This window comes from Equus asinus, chromosome 2 (assembly GCF_041296235.1).
Source record: "Equus asinus isolate D_3611 breed Donkey chromosome 2, EquAss-T2T_v2, whole genome shotgun sequence".
NCBI lineage: Eukaryota > Metazoa > Chordata > Mammalia > Perissodactyla > Equidae > Equus > Equus asinus.
Window position 1 is genome coordinate 50,920,668 of NC_091791.1, and position 19,135 is coordinate 50,939,802.

A 19,135-nucleotide genomic window follows, 5' to 3' on the forward strand; every position below is an offset into this window, starting at 1 on the left:
TCCATCATAAAAAGCCAATTTGGATCAAATTAAAAGAAGTTAAAGGAAAGACAATTATCTTTTTTCTCTTGATAGAAAATATTACAAAATTATGTCATATTAAGAGATAAAGAGCTCATCAGCTGGGTGGACAAATATAGATTCCAAAAATTGTAGCCCCCAACAAATTTAGGACAAAAAACATTATAAAGATGTCAGGCAATTAATAAAAATATAATTTTTTAAGGATTTTGTGATTTTTATGGTATTTTTAAATCGAAAAATCTAGCATCACAGCTGTGGAAGCTTGTGGTCTTCTTTATGTTGAATGTAAAGTGGATATAATGAATATGAGCTGTTTTTAGATGATATAAATTGAATTCCTTGCTTAGGTCTCCAAGATATATGTATATATATATATAACCCTTCATTAAAATCAGTACCGTGAATTAGCACAGAATAGTCTTCTTCTCTTGAGCACTTCTCTGGGGTAGTCCATTTTCATTTAAAATGTGAATTTGGCATTTTAAAAGAAAGTTCTAAAAGTTATTAGATTTAGTGGGAGATTTTGCAACCTCCTATCTCCACTACCAATCCCAAATGCTCTGCTTCTCTTCCCTAGGAACAGAAAATTGTCAAGGCTGAATGTTTGTGCCCCATATAGGGCCAGATGACAGATGCTGCTTACTGTGTAAAAAGGTATTAAATACTTAAATGCTTCTCATATACCAGTTCCATTCCTTATCCTAGTCTGAGTCTTCTGATACATACTTGTAGAGGTCATGGCAATCAATCTTTGTTCTACGTCCCATTAAGGACCAGTGCAAAGAGAAATCCTTCCTAGGGGACTGTTGTTATCCCCAGCTCTATTTTACTCTATTATTTTCTTAAAGGAGTAAAATGATGTTCAAGTGCAGGAATGTTTTAAAATTTAAAATTTTGTTTTTAATTTTTAAATAAATACAATTTTAAATAAATAAAAAATTTAAAAAGTGAGGCAAAAATAAAGCATGGAGATATATATATATATATAGCTTTAAGTATTAAAAGTGAAAGTAATGGAATATGGTTATGAGTGTAGTATCACTTTGTGATGAAGTATTTAAGCACAAGAAATTTCAATTGCGCCCATAATAGGAAGGAAAAAAAACCAACCTAGAGCGGACAGTAGATTCCTGATGACTAGAAACAGTAGGACGACACTCTCCTAGAATCAAAGACTGCGCTTGCGCTCAGACTCAGTGGGCGCCCGCCCTCCTGCTTTTTCTGCAGCCGCCGTTTCCCCGTTCTTTCGCGCTCCAGCCAGCCGGGAAGCCCCGCCCAAGCGGGGCTGGGCTCTCATTGGCTCCTTTGAAAGTCTACGGGCTGCCTGACTGGTGGATTCGGGCCCCTTTAGCGCGCTGAGTTTGAAACTGCTCGTCCTTCGCTTGAAAGCTGGCTCTGGGAAGCTCCGGCTGGAGCGACGCTGCCGTGGTAGCCGCCGCGGGATAATAAGCCGGTAGAGTTGCTGGTGTCGAGGTCATGATTAAGGAGCGTCCACTCGGCAGGGGCTGGCTCGGAGGGGGGGGTCTTGAGGAAGCCGGGGATATTTAGGAGGCGGCAGGGATCTGCGTGGGGCCAGGCCGGGCCGGGCCTGCACCCGGGGCCCAGGGAGGGTCTGGGCGGATGAGCGACGCCGGGGCCTGGCTCTAGAAGGAGGCATGGGAGCCAGACCTGCCGGCTTACTCCGGGTAGGGCTGGGGCTGCCCTGGTCTCGGAGCTGCAGTCTGGGGTCGCGGTGGGTGTTCTCAGGAAGAGGCTGCCGTCCTGGCCGAGGAGGCGTTCGGGTCATGCATGAAGCGGAGTCCGACCTTTGGTTCTAGGACGCTGAGCGCCTGCGCGGTGCCACGCTCTGTCCTGGGCTCTGCGGCTCCCGCCCGCCCCGTGTGCGCTCTGCCCTCGCCCCCGGGGGTGGGAAGCAAGGGCGCACCGGGGCCAGGCACCTACGCCTGTCCCGAACCCGGCCCGTCCCGGAAAACCGATCCCAAGAACTAAGTCGTGGACCTCTGCGGGCTTGCCTCTGCGCCCACGGCCCTCGCCCGCTCAGAGCCTTTAAGAACGCTTAGCCAAGGCTAGAGCCAGGGGGAACTTAGGAGTTTTTCCTTTTTAGTTTATGCTTGGTGGTTTGGCAAACGGTGGAAAGCTAAGACACACCGAGTGATAGATGCATATGTATGTGTTAATATCCTTTAATCAATTGTTATTTAATACTAAAGTTACTAACGTGCACGTTTTGCTTCCTCTCAAGACCTGGAGGTCTCTGGGGGCAGGAGATTAAGCCGTTGGTGTTTTATATCCTGAAGCTAGTAGTACAGAACCCTAGGAGGCATTCCAAAGGCATTCTGCAGCTGCATCCTTTATTTAAAATTGTTACGACAGAAAAATGGAGGGAGGGTAATTGAACTCCTCTTTGAAATTGACTAAGCTTTTAGCTCTTTGTTCAAAATGAGGTCAACATTTTATTGTGCTTTAGGCGTATTAAATCTGGATATTGAAGTAGAAATAATTATCCCAATCGTCATTGCCATTTTGTAAAATTTAAAAATTTTAAGATTGGCACTTATGGCCAATGTAGTGCAATTTTGTTCATTTAAGAAGATTTATCTACTTATTTCTGGAATGATTTTGAAGATGAATGTGAGAGATAGAACTTAAGGGTTCATTACTCAGAGTGACCTTTATATATGATCTTACCAGTGATGGGTGAGTTACGAAATCAAGGTAATTATGCTCTGGGCTTCTGAAGTTAATGTTTCAGTGGCAAACATCCGGCTGAGGAAGTCTTGAGTGTCTGGTCAGCATTTCAGCTCTTTTTTCCATTCTTTTTGATTCAAGTATATGGTTTTTTACCTTATTCTTGACATTGTGTAGGGTATAATTGGAATTTTGTCTGTAGAATTGCACCTTTTCTTCTAGGGTGCTTAGTGATATATCCTGCTCTTGCAAAAAGTACCTTGATAGTCTTGATCATGTTAGTGTATGCGACTGCTAAAAACAGGAGAAAGATTAAAACTGTCACTTGAGCAGGTTTAAACACAGGCTTGCTGCTTTAAACAATCTTTCTAATGGATGTGTTGTGTGACCACATTTTAGCTCATGTCTTAAAAAATTTTCTTTGAATTATCTTCATAAACATATCATAAAGCATTACAAATTCAGTCAAATAACATGTTTGTTGAAATAGTTGGGTATAACTCTGGCACACACTGGTGCTCCTTAGAAGTGTTACATAAAGAGAACATACTTCTGGGTTTTGTTCGGAAGAGTAGATAAGTTGACCTCTGAATCTGAGGATTAATTTGATTGGAAGAAGCTAAATATTTACATTGGTGAATATACAGATATTTCCAATGTTTTAAGAGCTAAGAAAGCTGAGAAAGTCTTACTGCAGGAGTCCTTTCCCTTGTAAATAATGTTTTAATATAGTAACTAATATTTAGGGAGAATTAATACTGCCCTCGGCACTGTGGAAATGCTTTCCATATAGTATCTCATTAATAACTTAAACCTACCCTTTGAGTTAGTGACTTGTGGTCAAATCAGTTTTTCCTCTCATTTTAGGATCTGTCATACCTATTGATCGAATTACTATGGAAGATTATATCAAAATAGAGAAAATTGGAGAAGGTGAGTGATTGTAATAATATAAAAGTTTTAAAGAATGACTTGATGCTATAATGTCTGTGACATGAAAACATGTATTTATTAAAATCCAACCTTTAAGTTATCTTACAGTACTAATGTGCATTTGTATATATGTTCTTACATAATAACTTAAACACAAAAATGTTCACATTTCAAGAGAGTTGAAATTGTTCTGATATGACTCCCTGACAACTTCCCCCCCAATAATCTTACATTCTTCTAATACTAAATACTCAAAACAATGTTTGTATTTTGAAAACACTATTGATCTCTTGTGTATGTGTTGTCGGGGAGAGGTTGGGTGGTAGAATTATGTTAAGTTTCATAATATACTTTTAGTCGCCTACAATTATTTTAAGATGATAAATACTTTTACCTAAACTTTCTAAATTGGTTACAATGACTATTAAACTAATTTAAATAAATTTTTTATTTAGTTACCAGTGTTTAAATGACCTGTCTTGTGTACAAGTTTAAGCTATTCTAAAACCAATAACTCTTATATATAATCATTCATTCCCTTTCTGTAGTACTTTAAGTTTTTAAAGAATGTTTATATGGCATAAATGAAGGGTAAAAATATCCCTTTGCCTGTTTTTTTTTTTTCCAACAGAATATCTAAGTTTCTATATAGAAGTCTTGATATTAACATTCTAAATTCTCCAGGAACAAATGATACAACTTATACAGAATAATTTGCTGTTAGAGGCCAAGTGTACTCCAAAAACCCTGCTTAACAAGAAATACTACTAAAAAGCTAGGGGAGGAATTCTGGAAGGAATTTAGTAACATAGTAATGACAAGTTTGGCTGGTGGTTGGGTGGGGATATATTTTTTTTGACTTACAAATATTTCATTTTTTGAAAAATAAATTTACTTTATTACACCCAGTCAACTAACCTAATTTTGCTACTAATTTAAAAATACATTTGATTTGCATGTCTAATGTCTTCTGCTTTGAAGTTTTTCTTAAATGCTCAGAGAATTTAATGTATTGATTTGAGTTTGGAACGAGAAGAGGCATTCTTAAAGTGTAAATGTATTTTTCTTTAAAACGCTGGAACTCCAAATGTATACAGGAGGCTACAGATTGGACTTTTGAGAAAAGTACTTTAATTGCTACTATAAATTTGTTAGTGTCATCAAATCGATTCCGACTCCTAGTAACCCTGTGTACAACGAGCGGAACCCTGCCCGCCTTTATGCGCCATCTTCTCACCTTATGGTGCTACATTAGACACTGCTCTGCTGCTATTTATAGGGTCTTCCTGGTCACTTTTTTCAGAAGTAGGTGGCCAGGTCCTTCTTCCTAGTCTGGTCTTGGTTTGGAAGCTCTGCTGAACCCTCTCCACCATGGTTGACCCTACTGGTATTTGAAATACTGGTGGCATAGCTTTCAGCAACACGCAGCCACCACAGTATGACAATCCACAGACAGTGGTATGGTTCCCTGACTTCAAAACGAACCCCGGCTGTCTCGGTGACAGTGCAGAATCTTGGCCACTAGGACTGGCTGCTACTGCAAATGGAAGCAGTTAAAAGTATAATTTCAAATGTAGTGTATTACATACAGAGTGGAGTGAGATGATCCCCATTCTTCTCCGTTTCTACCAATGGGACAGCCATAAATCTTTGAACTTCCCTGGATCTCAGTTTCTGTTTCTGTAAACGGGCATAATTGTCCTTACTAAAAGGTTTTATTATACAATGAGATAATGTATGGAAAGCGTTTCCTTGAGTGCTTTAACTCAGAAAACCATCAAATGTTAACTATGTGTTGTTAGTACTATGACCACTGTTTCCACGACTATCAACATTGTAGCCCCCTTGCGAGCCTCATCGAATTCCACTGGACTCTCTAATTTGGATTTCTTTGATGTCCTCGCGTATGCCCTGTTCTGTGACCTCTGGGTCTTTGGCAGTGGCTGTTCTCTCACCCTGGAAGCCACCCTCCATTGGCTCCACTTCTCATCTCCTTGCTGTAGTCCAAGGGCATTTTGTAGTTCCCTTTTCATTATCCTTGATATCCTTTTTCTTTGCTGCACTGTAAGCTCCATGACGGTGGGATTTTGTCTTGTTCACAACTGTGTGACCAGTGTTTGGTAATAATGTCCAGCACATAAAAGATACCCAAATTTTTAATGACAGCATTATCTGTTTTATGTGTGTTTTCATGAAATCTGTTGTTTCTTCTTTTTCTGCCGTGTGTTGTCTATTCTGGTGCCTTGCTGTTTTGGATTATGTGCTGGACATTGTTTTTGAAAAAAATAATTTGTAGAAATAATTTAAGGCCTAGAGGATATCTTCTACACACTATTTTCTTTAGCTTCTGCCAGGTACCTGGTCACATTCTAACATTAAAATACTGATTTTAAAAGTTATAGATATTCCCTCAACTTTATTTATTTCTTTATTTCTTTTCCCTTTTTCTCCCCAAAGCCCCCCAGTACATAGTTGTATATATGTTAGTTGTGGGTCCTTCTAGTTGTGGTACTTGGGATGCCGCTTCAGCAGGGCCTGATGAGCAGTGCCATGTCTGCGCCCAGGATTCGAACTGGTGAAACCCTGGGCCGCCGAAGTGGAGCACATGAACTTAACCACTCGGCCACGGGGCCAGCCCCTCCCTCAACTTTCAATTTGAACATTTCCAAAGCTTCAAAGAAGTCGAAAGATTTATACAATGAATTTGTAATACCTTTACCGAGATGTTAGTGTTTTGTTACACTTACTTTATTATCTGAGTGTGTGTGTATTAGCATTTTGTTTTTCTTTTCGCCCATTTAAAGTAAGTTGTGGAGATGTGCTTCTGAATACTTCAGTCTATACTGTCTTCTGAAGATCTAGCCAAGGTCATGCATTTCATTCAATGGTTAATTTCTCCTTAATCCTTTCTAGTTTAGAATAGTCCCCCTGACTTTTTCCCCCTTGACATTGAATTTTTGGACAGCCCAATTCATTTCTTAAATACATCTAGACTTTTCTTATTTCAGTTATTACAGAATTGTTCTCTGCTTTGTCCTGAATTACAAAAATCTGAGTGTTGTCACATTAGTGTTTGAATTCCTTCTTATTTTAAGAAAATGTCTTTGGACCATAGAGAGTAGCTATATCCATGATGTGGAACTTGAATTGGCATTTAGTAGGCATTCTATAAACATTTGTTGATTAAAGGTTTTCTGCTTACCATTTAATTTCTGTAACCTGACCATATCTAACATTTTCATTTTATAATGTTTAGTCCATTTCAGAGCAAATACTATGCATCTCATAAAGAATTTTTGAGGCTTAACCAGTGGAATCGTTGTGCTCTGTTTAACTAGAGCTCTGTCCCAGGAGTTCAATCAGAAATGGTAATGGTTCAAAGAGTCAGAGAGGAGAGCCATAGAGCACTTGTGATGTCTAAAATTCAGTTCAATAAATATTGAGTGCTGGCTAAGTGTTAATCAATTGTTTGAGCAAATTTTAGGACCAGATGAGGTTGCACACTTGGAGAGGTAAGATACCAGAAAAAAAAAATTAGCTCTGAATGAGGCTGCCCTGTGACCCAGTGATTAAAGTTTCACGCGCTCTGTATCAGCAGCCTGGGTTTGCTGGTTCACATCCTGGGCATGGAGCTACTTGGCTCATCAGCCATGCTGTGGAGGCATCCCACATACAAAGTAGAGGAAGATTGGCAGAGATGTTAGCTCAGGGTGAATCTTCCTCACACACAAACACACAAATTCTAAATTTACTATTAACTGCTTATTTGATTATATCATGCAAATAACTAATCTTCCTGAGTCTGCTTTAATCGTGTGCCAGATGACTGTGCTACTGACTTACCTATTTTGTGTTTAACACAAGTATAGTTTACATCTGAAAAGTGTACAGATTTTAGGTGTACAGAAGATCACCTACTTTTAAGGATGGTTGTGAAGATTAAATAAAATCGGTTCTCCTTTAATCTGGAATAATTTTGGTTATCCAAAAGTCACAGCTAATCCAAATTTAATCAATATAAAATGGATTTTATGTCAAATTATGTCTTTAAAATGACACTAGTATTTAGGAAGACATAGACTGTTGTATAGAATTTCTCTTTAAAAAAAAAATTAGAACAAAGTTTATATAACATCAGTTTGCCACTAACCAAACCGCCCTTAATCTAATTAAGCCAGTAGATGATCTGTTACTGGTTCTTAGCCTTTTTTTTGAAGTATTGCTACCTTTAGAGAAACTGATAAAATCTATGAAACTTCTCTCTAGAAAAATGCGCACTCATCACTTTTGAAGTCATACTGATGTCATAGAAAGATATCAAAGCTATTCAGCAAAATTTTACGTTTGGTTAAGGAGTTCAAGACCTCCCCAAATTGTCTAATCCCAGTTTAAAAAGCATTTATCTAGGGGATTGAGTGTATCATGTATATGAACTTGTTTTAGCTAACTAGGCCATCTCCCTTATTATTGTCATTTCCATTCCCTGTATCCACCCCTTCAAGATCTCCTATATTGACCCTGTTGCTTGTTCTCTGAAGCCTGTATCTCAGAATCAGTGTTCTCATCAATTTCTGAATAGGTGTGAGGCTTTCCTACTATAGAGTAGATAATGTGAACTTTAATAGATTTCATTTTTTTGCTGAGGAAGATTTGCCCTGAGTTAACATCTGTTGCCTAATCTTCCGCTACTTTGTATGTGAGCCGCCACCACAGCATGGGCACTGATGAACGGTGTAGGTCCACACCCTGGAAGTGAACCCTGGCTGCCAAAGTGGAGCATGCCGAACTTAACCACTAGGCCACTGGTGCTGGCCCAGAACTTTAATAGATTTAATATATGTCTAATAAAATATTTTATCTCCATTTTCTGGATGAGGATTGTTGACTGTGTATTTGAAATGCCATAAAACATTCTTATAAAAAATTTTCTGAAGGTGTCACAGTGACACCTTTTAGTAATGTTTCCTGAGCCCAAATCTTTTCACTGTATTTTATGCCTGCCTTATTATTGGGTAGGATATTTGAGAGGAGATAAATTCCAATTTCCAAAGGATCCATTGTCTTTAAAAAATGTGCTGGGAAATTACTGGTAATTTAAGTGTTGGGGAAACCTGTGATGACTACATAAATTTTATTTCTAAACTACAGACTCAATAGGTTGTAGCTACGCTCAATGTCTTTGTGGAAGTGATGATGTAGTAAATACAAGTGAGATACTTCCTATCTAGCCACAGCAGACGTTTCTATCATGTGACACTTTATGGGATTCAGTCATTTTTTTAAATCTTGTTTTAGTTTGTGGAGGGTGTCACATGGCAGACATTTGCTTTGTCTGTTTCAGGTACCTATGGAGTTGTGTATAAGGGTAGACACAAAACTACAGGTCAAGTGGTAGCCATGAAGAAAATCAGACTAGAAAGTGAAGAGGAAGGGGTTCCTAGTACTGCAATTCGGGAAATTTCTTTATTAAAAGAACTGCGTCATCCAAATATAGTCAGGTATGACCATTTTTCCTCATACTATTTCACATGTGAATTTCAATGTGGAAATTTTTACATTTGGTTAATTTCTGGTCTAACTTTCCTGAGCCGAATACAGTTCTACTGTTTTTGTTAATTGATAATGCTGGGCATAGGAAAAGTAGGCTGTTAAAGCAGGAACAGGTAGAGGATCTTGGTGATTATGATTAGGGGCTGGAAAATCAAGGCAAACTGGCCAAGGGAGAAAAGGAGGACCTTTTCACAGAGCTTTGTCACCACCGACTCTGGGAGCTCTGGTCCTTAAAGACTCCTTAATCAGTCCTAAGACAGGTAGCTAGGGTAGATGAAAAAGTCTTGTCTTTCTTTTTAAGTGTTTGGACTGATGTTTTGGGGGGGTTATTTTCCTAACATTTCAAGTTAGGATTTAATTGTATTTTTCTGAGGCTGGAGATAGTGAGCAACTGTTAAGATCAGATACTACTTTAAAATTTATTTCTATAATTTACCTCCATGGCAAGACAAGATCTGTGCAACAAGCAGTCAATTTAGAAATGCTCTTTTGGAATACAAGTGGTTTGACAGTTAGCACCTTCTGTATAATATGACTTAATTTTCATTTGCTGCCCTGAGATTCCTTTCTCAAATTCTAGTTTAGTACTAGGATTTTCACTACTAGGGAAGCTATCATCTGTTTTTTCCCAAAACAGTATGTATTTGTTATCAGAAAATTTCTTACAGCCCCACTGTGATAGCCACTGTGAAATTTATGGGAGTAGTTTTATTTGTGAGAGGTCAAAAGCGTTTGTTAGATTTTCCTTTTTCATATAATTCTTTTATTCTTCAGTCTTCAAGATGTGCTTATGCAGGATTCCAGGTTATATCTCATCTTTGAGTTCCTTTCCATGGATCTCAAGAAATACCTGGATTCTATTCCTCCTGGGCAGTTCATGGATTCTTCACTTGTTAAGGTAAGACACTTACGTAACTTTATTAGTATTTATCCACTGTGAATGTAAAGGGTCTACTCTATAGAAGTCCCTTTCTTTTCTGGGAATATGCTTGGAAAAAGTATTAGAAAGTAGAATGAGGAAGAAAAGAATGTTTCATTTTCCTCTCACATAGTCTATCGATGAGATTGTTAACAGTTACCCATTTTATGGCTAGATAACACTTCTAGTTGTAAAGTGAAGAGTTGTGCCTGAGATAACGTGAAAGTAGTTAGTATGCATTAATATTGTTGGAAAGTAGGGTATTCTGGTCTTTATTGGCAGGCAGATGTGTGAAACAGTAACGAAAGCCTGGGGCAGGGTGGTAGTAGCAAGTGGTTTTATTTTATTCTGGTTTTGAATCTATTTTAGTTAATTTATTGTAGGCGTTTGTTATACCTCAGTTAAATTATAAATGTATAATTTTTTAAAAAGTACTGAAGTATATAAAGTAAAAGTGTCTTATCCTTACACCAACTCTACCAAACCACTCCTCAGAGGTAGCTGTTGTTAGTTTCATTAGTAATCTCAGAGATGCTTATACTTATATGTCAATGTTGTATGTGTATACACATAGACTGCTTTACAAAAATGGGATTATTTATGTACATAATATGACATATATAATATATATGTGTGTTATTTTTCCCTTTTTTGGGTAAAACATTATTTGACATATGGGTCTGCTTGTCTCTAAATTTTTTTCTTCTTTTTTGCTGTGAGGAATGAGGAAGATTGTCCCTGACCTAACATCTGTGCCAGTCTTCCTCTGTTTTGTATGTGGGTTGCTGCCACAGCATGGCTGTGGACAAGTGTAGGTCTGCACCTGGGAACCAAACCCAGGCCGCCAAGGCAGAGTGCACCAAACTTACCCATTAGGCCACAGGGCCAGCCCCTCTAAATTTTTGATGTAATTGTTTAAACCAGTTTCATACTGATGGACATTGAAGTTGTTTTTCAGCTTGGTGATTCATGCTCTTATGAACAATGCTGCAGTGACTATCCTTATATGTATTTATCTTCATATGCAACTTTATAGGATAAGTTTTTATTTCATTTCATTTCAATTTATTTATTTTATTGTGGTAACGTTGGTTTATAACATTGAAATTTTGGGTATACATCATTATATTTAGATTTCTGTATGGATTACATTATGTTCACCACCCAAAGACTACCATCCATCACCACACATGTGAGCCTAATCACCCCTTTCACCCTCCTCCCTTCTCCCTTCCCCTCTGGTAACCACTAATCCAATCTCTGTCTCGATGTGTTTGTTGTTTTTATCTCCCATTTGTGAGTGAGACCATATGGTATTTGACTTTCTCCCTAAACTTATTTTGCTTAGCATAATACCCTCAAGGTCCCTTATAGGATAAATTCTTACAGCTGGAATTGATAGGTTAAAGATGTTGATTTACGTTTACAATATTGATAGATAGTGCCAGTTGCGCTCTGAAAAATTGTAGCAATTTACTCTTAAACATTGTGGTATGCAGCAGTTAATTTTAGTACATCACTGCCAAAACTTGGTTTTATCAGTCCTTAATATTAACATAATTTAATACAATAATGATTTAATTAACATAATTTAACATGGAGGTGGAAAAGACGCATTATTATCATTTTGCATTTTATTGAACATGTTTTCATTTTTAGCCATTTCTAAACAGCCTAAACATATTCTTCACTGATATTTCTGTTAGAATGTTCTCTTTTTTCCCACTGATTTCTAATATTCTCTTACTGGTAACTTATTGATAATATTCATTATTCTTTCTCTTTTGACTTGTTGATGGTGTATACCATGAATGATTTTTATAATGTATTTAACAATCTTGTATATGATTTTTACACTTTTAGCTTTTATGTCTTATTTGTGTCTTCTTATGTCTTCAAAGATCATATATATATATTAGAACAACACACGACAATATTTTTCTAGTAGTTTACTGTCCGCTGGCGCCCTCTCCGCCCCCCCCCCCCCCCCCCCCGCGTTGTTTGTCTTAAATTCTGCATGGAGCAAAGGTTTGTTTTGGTGTAAGAACTGGGGTTCTTAATTTTTTTCCAGATGGCTAGTCATTTCCAACCAGTTGATTTTTTTTTTTTTTTTTTAAAGATTGGCACATGGGCTAACAACTGTTGCCAATCTTCCTTTTTTTTTTTTCTGCTTTATCTCCCCAACCCACCCCCCCCCCCCCCCCCCCGTACACAGTTGTATGTCTTAGTTGCAGGTCCTTCTAGTTGTGGGTTGTTGTGGGACGCCGCCTCAATGTGGCCTGACGAGCGGTGCCATGTCCACGCCCAGGATCCGAACCCTGGGCCGCCGCAGCGGAGCCCGCGAACTTAACCACTCGGCCATGGAGCCAGCCCCCAACCAGTTGATTTTATGTATTATTTTATAATATTGAACTTTATAAATCAATACTGTTACTATATATGCTTTATATTTCTGTAATATCCATGTTGCTTCAAATGTCGGTTACATGTCTTGGCAACAAATGTGAGACACTTTTCTCTGAACTACTGAACAACACTTTATGATAATTGTATCTATCTAAATATATAATCATAATATCCTCTTTGTCATTTCTTTTGAAATCTGTTAGAGTTGCTATAAGTATATTGAACAAAAGTTTAAGAAAGTTTCTATACAGAAAACTAACTTATGACTTAAGAATTAGGGACCAAAAATAAGTAAAAGAAGACTAAAATGAGTTCATATGGATATAGATGTGTTCATAAGATCTTTGTCTTAGGTATACAAACATGTTATTGTATATTAATGGGCTTTCTACCTCCAAATGCTTCTTGTTATTCTCAAATAGCCTGAAAGCTTTTTTGGTAGTTAAATTATTTTCCTGCATTATAATTACTTACATCTTTGGAGCAAACCCACGAAGAGTACTTAAAAATTATTATTTGGTATGGTTAACTTTCTAACTTATATTTCTTTCTCCCAGAGTTATTTGTACCAAATCCTACAAGGGATTGTGTTTTGTCACTCTAGAAGAGTTCTACACAGAGACTTAAAACCTCAGAATCTATTGATTGATGACAAAGGAACAATTAAACTGGCTGATTTTGGCCTTGCCAGAGCTTTTGGAATACCTATTAGAGTATATACACATGAGGTATGTAGAATAGTGTTTTTTGGTGCTTTTAAGTATGTGAGATTGCTGGATTGTTTTCTATATTTGTTCCTTAAGTCTAGAAACAAATACTTAATAAAAAAGATCTATACTTTGTGCCTCTCACCTTCAAACTCACCCTTCATTGCATGCTGTGTGAAAATGTAACTGGAATCTTTAAATATTTTTCCTTTGTCAGCTGGTGTGATGTTAAGCTTTGTCAGTAGAGGGTGCTGGGGAGGCATTGCAGGAGGAAGGGATTTTTCTTGGTATAGTATCTAGTTATTTCTTACTAGTCAGTCTCTCATTTTTCCAGTCTCCTGTTACAGTTTAAAATCCTTTATAGTAGACTTTCCCCCTTCACATCACTATATGGTTTCTGTCTCCTGATTGGATTCTCTGATACACAATCAAATTGGCTATAAGACAAGTTCTGTTTCTTAGTGGGGACTGTTTCAGATATATTTAGAAGCTACTAAATATAATCAAGTTTTGTCTGTTACATCGATGACTTGGCATTTCATTTCTTATTTCTAGAGGGAAAGAGAATGTTGAATTGTATAGTAAAGGATTATTGGAAAACAGTGTCTTCTGTGGAGTTGTCTACCCTTGAGCCCAAAGACCATCTCCAGATCAAAACTTATAACAGGTCTCATCTGGTTAGATGTCTTGGCTTTTTATCATTTTCCCCATGGCTGTGTAAATAAAGATTATTTGGTTCCTATTGGCTTAAACACTATTGACCTCATTAACAAGTTAGAGGTGATATTTTTGCCATTGTGGTAAATTATATGTATTAAAATAGATTAGTTCTTGACCACTAATAAAGTGTTGATCATTCATGTTTTTAGCATGGAAGCAGTCCGTGTACTTTGTACAGTGTCACCCCAAAATCCATTATGAATGGGCTTTTTTTTTCTTTTGGAAAAGTGAAGACTATCTTTACTATTTTGATCCTTGCACTTTAATTATTTGAAAAGCAAGGAAAGGCTTGGTATGCTTTTGCATATCTGGTCCCCCACTCCAATGAATTGAACTTAGAAGTGAAATATTTATCTTCCATATAGTATTTCATGTATAGTTAATTGACTTTTAAACAACATTATCAGAGGCAATCATGCAGCCTTCTAACAGACAGTCCTAGTGAAATATAAATGTTTACTTTTAGGTAATTTAATGCACCACATTTATTCAGTGTAAAAATTTGCTTTGTAACAGGTAGTAACACTCTGGTATAGATCTCCAGAAGTATTGCTGGGGTCGGCTCGCTACTCGACTCCGGTTGACATTTGGAGTATAGGTACCATATTTGCAGAATTAGCAACTAAGAAACCACTTTTCCATGGAGACTCAGAAATCGATCAACTCTTCAGAATTTTCAGGTATTTTTATTTTATGCTTAAGCTATTAAGAACTTTTAAGCTAAATAATAATAAAGGCAACATGTATTTAACAAGATTGTATTTATGCTTTAATAATTTTTGTTTTGCTGTGACTTTTTAGAGCTTTGGGCACCCCCAATAATGAAGTGTGGCCAGAAGTGGAATCTTTACAGGACTATAAGAATACGTTTCCCAAGTGGAAACCAGGAAGCCTCGCATCCCATGTCAAAAACTTGGATGAAAATGGTTTGGATCTGCTCTCGGTAAGGAGTGCTGTTTATATTGACTTTAACATTGATAATTCTTAATGTACTCAATCCTTTCTTTTACCTGGGAAATAGGAAGAAAACCAGCATACTGAGTTCGGCACATAATTATCATGTCTTCTATGTTTATCGTGTTACTAGCTCTATTTTAGATACCAAGAAACACTAGTGGTTTTGAGTAGAAGAGTTAGCATTAGTTGGTTTTTTGTTTGTTTTTCAATCTGATTGGTAGCTGTAGATACTCTGAAGGAGAGGCCAGGGTTAATACAGCTTTGTTTTTTTTTAAAGATTTGACTTTTCCTTTTTCTCCCCAAAGCCCCCCCACTACACAGTTGTATATAGTTGTGGGTCCTTTTAGTTGTGGCATGTGGTACGCCACCTCAGCATGGCCTGATGAGTGGTGCCATGTCTGCGCCCAGGATCCCAACTGGTGAAACCCTGGGCCGCCGGAGCAGAGCACGCGAACTTAACCACTGGCCAGAGGGCCGGACCCCACCTTTATTGTTTTTACTTGGCTGATTTCTAGTAGCCTTCCTTTCCAGCTTTTTTGTCTTGGTATTTACTACTTCTTACTTTATCCTAAACCTAGGTGATTTCCTTATTGCTTGATAGTGTTAGTTAAAATCCTTTCACTGTGTGAACTCCCATTTCTCACTTCCTGCTTTGCTTCCTCGTCAGAAGTTAGGAGGAGGACTAACATAGGTTTAAAACATTTTCCCTCTGTATTACGGTGCCATCTCCAGCTAACAATTGTTTTCTTTAAAAACAAGCCAAAAATATTTGTCATGATAAAAATTAAATTTCTAGGCCTGCTTCGGGAAACTTGCTTTAAAATAGTATTTAAATATGGAGCTTTCAGAAGGCACTAATTTTTATGAATCTCAGGTAGTGTGATTAAGAAAAAAATAACATTTTTACAGATAACTAAACAAAAAAAATCTGCTATATCATCATATACATCTCTAATTGATCTTTAGGCCTTTTTCGCAATTTATAAAACATGCCACCAAATTCAGTTCAGATTTCCCAATTGCTTACTGGGGAGTCCAAAGTCCTTTACCGGCCATTAAGATATTTTATACATCAATATTGTTGATTTGGCTTAAAGGAAAGGCCTTCTGTATTCTGAGCCCAGTCTGTCTTTTTAACTTGTAATTCTTGAACACAAAGAATTTCTCTTCAGTTAACAAAACAAAAATCTCTAATACTGTATGTAAATCATGGTGCCTTAGTCCAGCCAGTGTTGGATACTTCCTGGACTAGATCGTTCTTTGTTGCTGGGGGCTGTCCTGTACCTTGTAAGGTATTTAACAGCATCCCACTGCTCTGCCCTACAGATGCCAGGAGCACAACCCTCCCGGTTGTGGCAACCCAAAATGTCTCCAGATGTTGCCAAATGTCCCCTGAGGGGCAAAGTCTCACCCAGTTGAGAACAACTGCTATAAATCATAAATCAGACTTGGTTTCAAATTTCAGCTTTGTCACTCCTTAGCTCTATGAACTCGGGCAAGTTACTTAACCTCTTTGAGGGTCAACATCCTCTTTCGTAAAGTGGGACTAATGCCGACCTTTTGTTGTGAGGACGAAGTAGCATGATAATACGCAAAGCACTGAATATGGTGCTGGATACGTGATAAGTGTTTGGATGGTAACTAGGTAATGAAGTATCTCTAGTCTGCTTATTGATTTGGTTTTAAGATTAATATTAAATATTAATTTTAATTAACATTAAGGTCAATGTTAAACTTTATTCAGCTTTTTCTGGTGACGTGTAAGTTAGCTTTAATACTAGATTGTCTGACCATAGTGCATATAGTGACTTATTTTAACTATGTTTATAACACGTTATGCTCCAGTTTTGTTTTTATTTGGAACTTGCTGGAAGCTACATTAGAAACCACCGTAGTTAATTGCCACCATTTCAAGAATGTAAATAACTCAGATGGCCATTTAAGTTTCGAAGTAAATATAGTTAACCAGATATCTTTCTTAAATTTATGTCTTGGTTTTTAAAGCTATCTCTGAATACTTGTATCTTAAGCCATAATTTATAGCAGAAAGAGGTTATCAAGGTATCTGTGATTGAAGGAACAGGTTATTCTGGAGCTAGAGCGTGAAGTGTGGAAGGTGAGACATTGATGTGGTTTGGTATTGGACTAATGGAAATGTTCATTTAGTAGTTTTTCATTAAAATTATTACCTTATGGGGGCCTGCCCCATGGCCTAGTGTTCAGTTCAGTGTGCCCCACTTTGGCGGTCTGGGTTAGATTCGTGGGTGTGGCCCACACCACTCAGCAGCAGCCATGCTGTGACGGTGACTACATACAAAATACAAGATTGGCACAGATGTTAGCTCAGGGTGGATCTTCCTCAGCAATAAATAAATAAATAAAAATTACCTATGGCGTATTGGTAGAAAAGTTTTAAGGCTTTTTGCATATTATTTTTAATGGTTCGTTTCTTAAATAAGTAAAAACTTTTCTTTCTATCTTTTTTCCCTCTACAGAAAATGTTAGTCTATGATCCTGCCAAACGAATTTCTGGCAAAATGGCACTGAATCATCCATATTTTAATGATTTGGACAATCAGATTAAGAAGATGTAGGCTTCTAACAGTTTCCACATGTTGTATCAAGAACAGATAGTTATATTTTTACTGTTAACGCTGTTCATTTTTGTCTTGTGTTTTTCTTTTCTTTGTTGTAAAGCTTAAGCTGTACTTCATCTTCTGTTTTCAAAAGTGTAACTTAAAAATGTAAATATTGTTCTATATGAATTTAAATATAATAATTCTGTATATGTTTGTAGATCTCACTGTAACAACTATTTGTTACTATAATAAAACTATAAATCTAGTATTGATGTCAGGAATTGCAAAAAATTTGAGTTAGCTTAAGTTATCTCACACCTTTCTGCAGTCCAGTTTTCCTGTATTGGAACTACTAAAATTTGGGAAATTGTGCTATGTTCATAGTTCATCATACTTTGAAGTATTTTTATGCTCTAAATGTTTCAATTTTCTTGTCAGTTTCTTGCCGTATGGTAACTATACAGCCTGCCTAAGTATTATTTTTCTATTGGCGTTTCAATTTGTGACCTAAATGTTTAAGCATTCAGAATGAGGAAACTCTCTACATTTGGGAAATGATACTAAATTTATAGAGATTTTCAGTAACTTATAAAACTAACATTAGAGTGTGCCAAAGTTTGCTAAGTTTTACAGTCAAAGATCAAGGGCTGTCCACAGCAGGGGAGAACAGTTTAGAAAATTTATGAACTATCCTATTTTTTAGGTAGATTACAAAAACTATTTCTCTAAGTGAATTCTTATGCCTTGGATAGAGGCAAAGGAGTTGCTTATGTTGGCTTTCAAGCCTGACTTAAATAATCTACTTGCAAATTTTGACATAGTGTTTATTAGCAGCCTTCTTAGACGATTTTAATGTCTAAGTATTTAGCTAAAATCACTAGCTTCGGGAATTGTTTAATTAATGCTGCTCATTATGATTCTTACTTATAAGCAGCCTAATTTAAATTATTCGTTATGGTCAAGAGAAATGTCTATAAAATATTTTTATCATTTTTAATGTACCTTTATCCGTTGTTTGACCCTCTATTTTTCCTCCTGATTACCTATGACTAGAATGGGCATTCCTGTGTTATTGATCCCTATACCCAATTGATTGGATATATAATGGGTGATCTACCTAATCTATGTTGTCTTGGAATTTTTGCAGTCTATAGGAGAAAGTATAGGTCACTGTCTGTGGCAATAGGACTTGTAAGATGAGAGATTTGGTGGCCTTTTTCTAGGTCCTTTGTTCGACGCCTGCCTTCAGCAAGATAATGGAGAGCCTGGAGATGGAAGTCATGTGGGGTCATATTGTGGAAAGTTATTAAGGTTTCATTGTGGGAATTTGGTAAATGAAAGGTCACATGAAAGATTTAATTGAGATGGTGAAATGGCACGTCTACAGACTTGTGTTTTATTACCTCTGAAGGGTTGAATTGGATCCCTTTTCAAATTGTGGGTTGCAGCCCTTTAGTGGTTCAGGATCAGCATTAGTCACCAACCCCCTCACCCCCTTCCCCATGTAGAATGGAAACTCAGTGTATCTTGTATAATTACTTCTTGGTACTTTTGTTTCGATAATATATAGATACTTGTGTGTTACAAATGTTTGGGGCATTGTGGACTTGGTAGAAGCAGTATACCGCTTCACTGCTATGGCTCCATGGAGA

General features: G+C 37.2%; 1 protein-coding gene across 3 annotated transcripts; it reads left to right on the plus strand.

Moving 5' to 3' along the window:
- Positions 1–1,319: 1,319 nt before the first annotated feature.
- Positions 1,320–17,749, plus strand: CDK1 (cyclin dependent kinase 1). Of its 3 annotated transcripts, none has more exons than XM_044755424.2 (8): positions 1,320–1,477; positions 3,580–3,645; positions 8,987–9,143; positions 9,970–10,093; positions 13,078–13,248; positions 14,464–14,627; positions 14,749–14,890; positions 17,400–17,749. In XM_044755424.2, exons 2-8 carry the CDS (start codon positions 3,609–3,611, stop codon positions 17,496–17,498), a joined length of 894 nt encoding a protein of 297 aa, XP_044611359.1. In that variant the 5' UTR covers positions 1,320–1,477; positions 3,580–3,608; the 3' UTR covers positions 17,499–17,749. The 3 variants fall into 3 exon arrangements, with proteins under 3 accessions (XP_044611359.1, XP_044611366.1, XP_070344378.1); XM_044755431.2 differs by having other exon boundaries at positions 1,387–1,497; XM_070488277.1 differs by lacking the exon at positions 1,320–1,477 and adding an exon at positions 1,870–2,190.
- Positions 17,750–19,135: the final 1,386 nt, after the last annotated feature.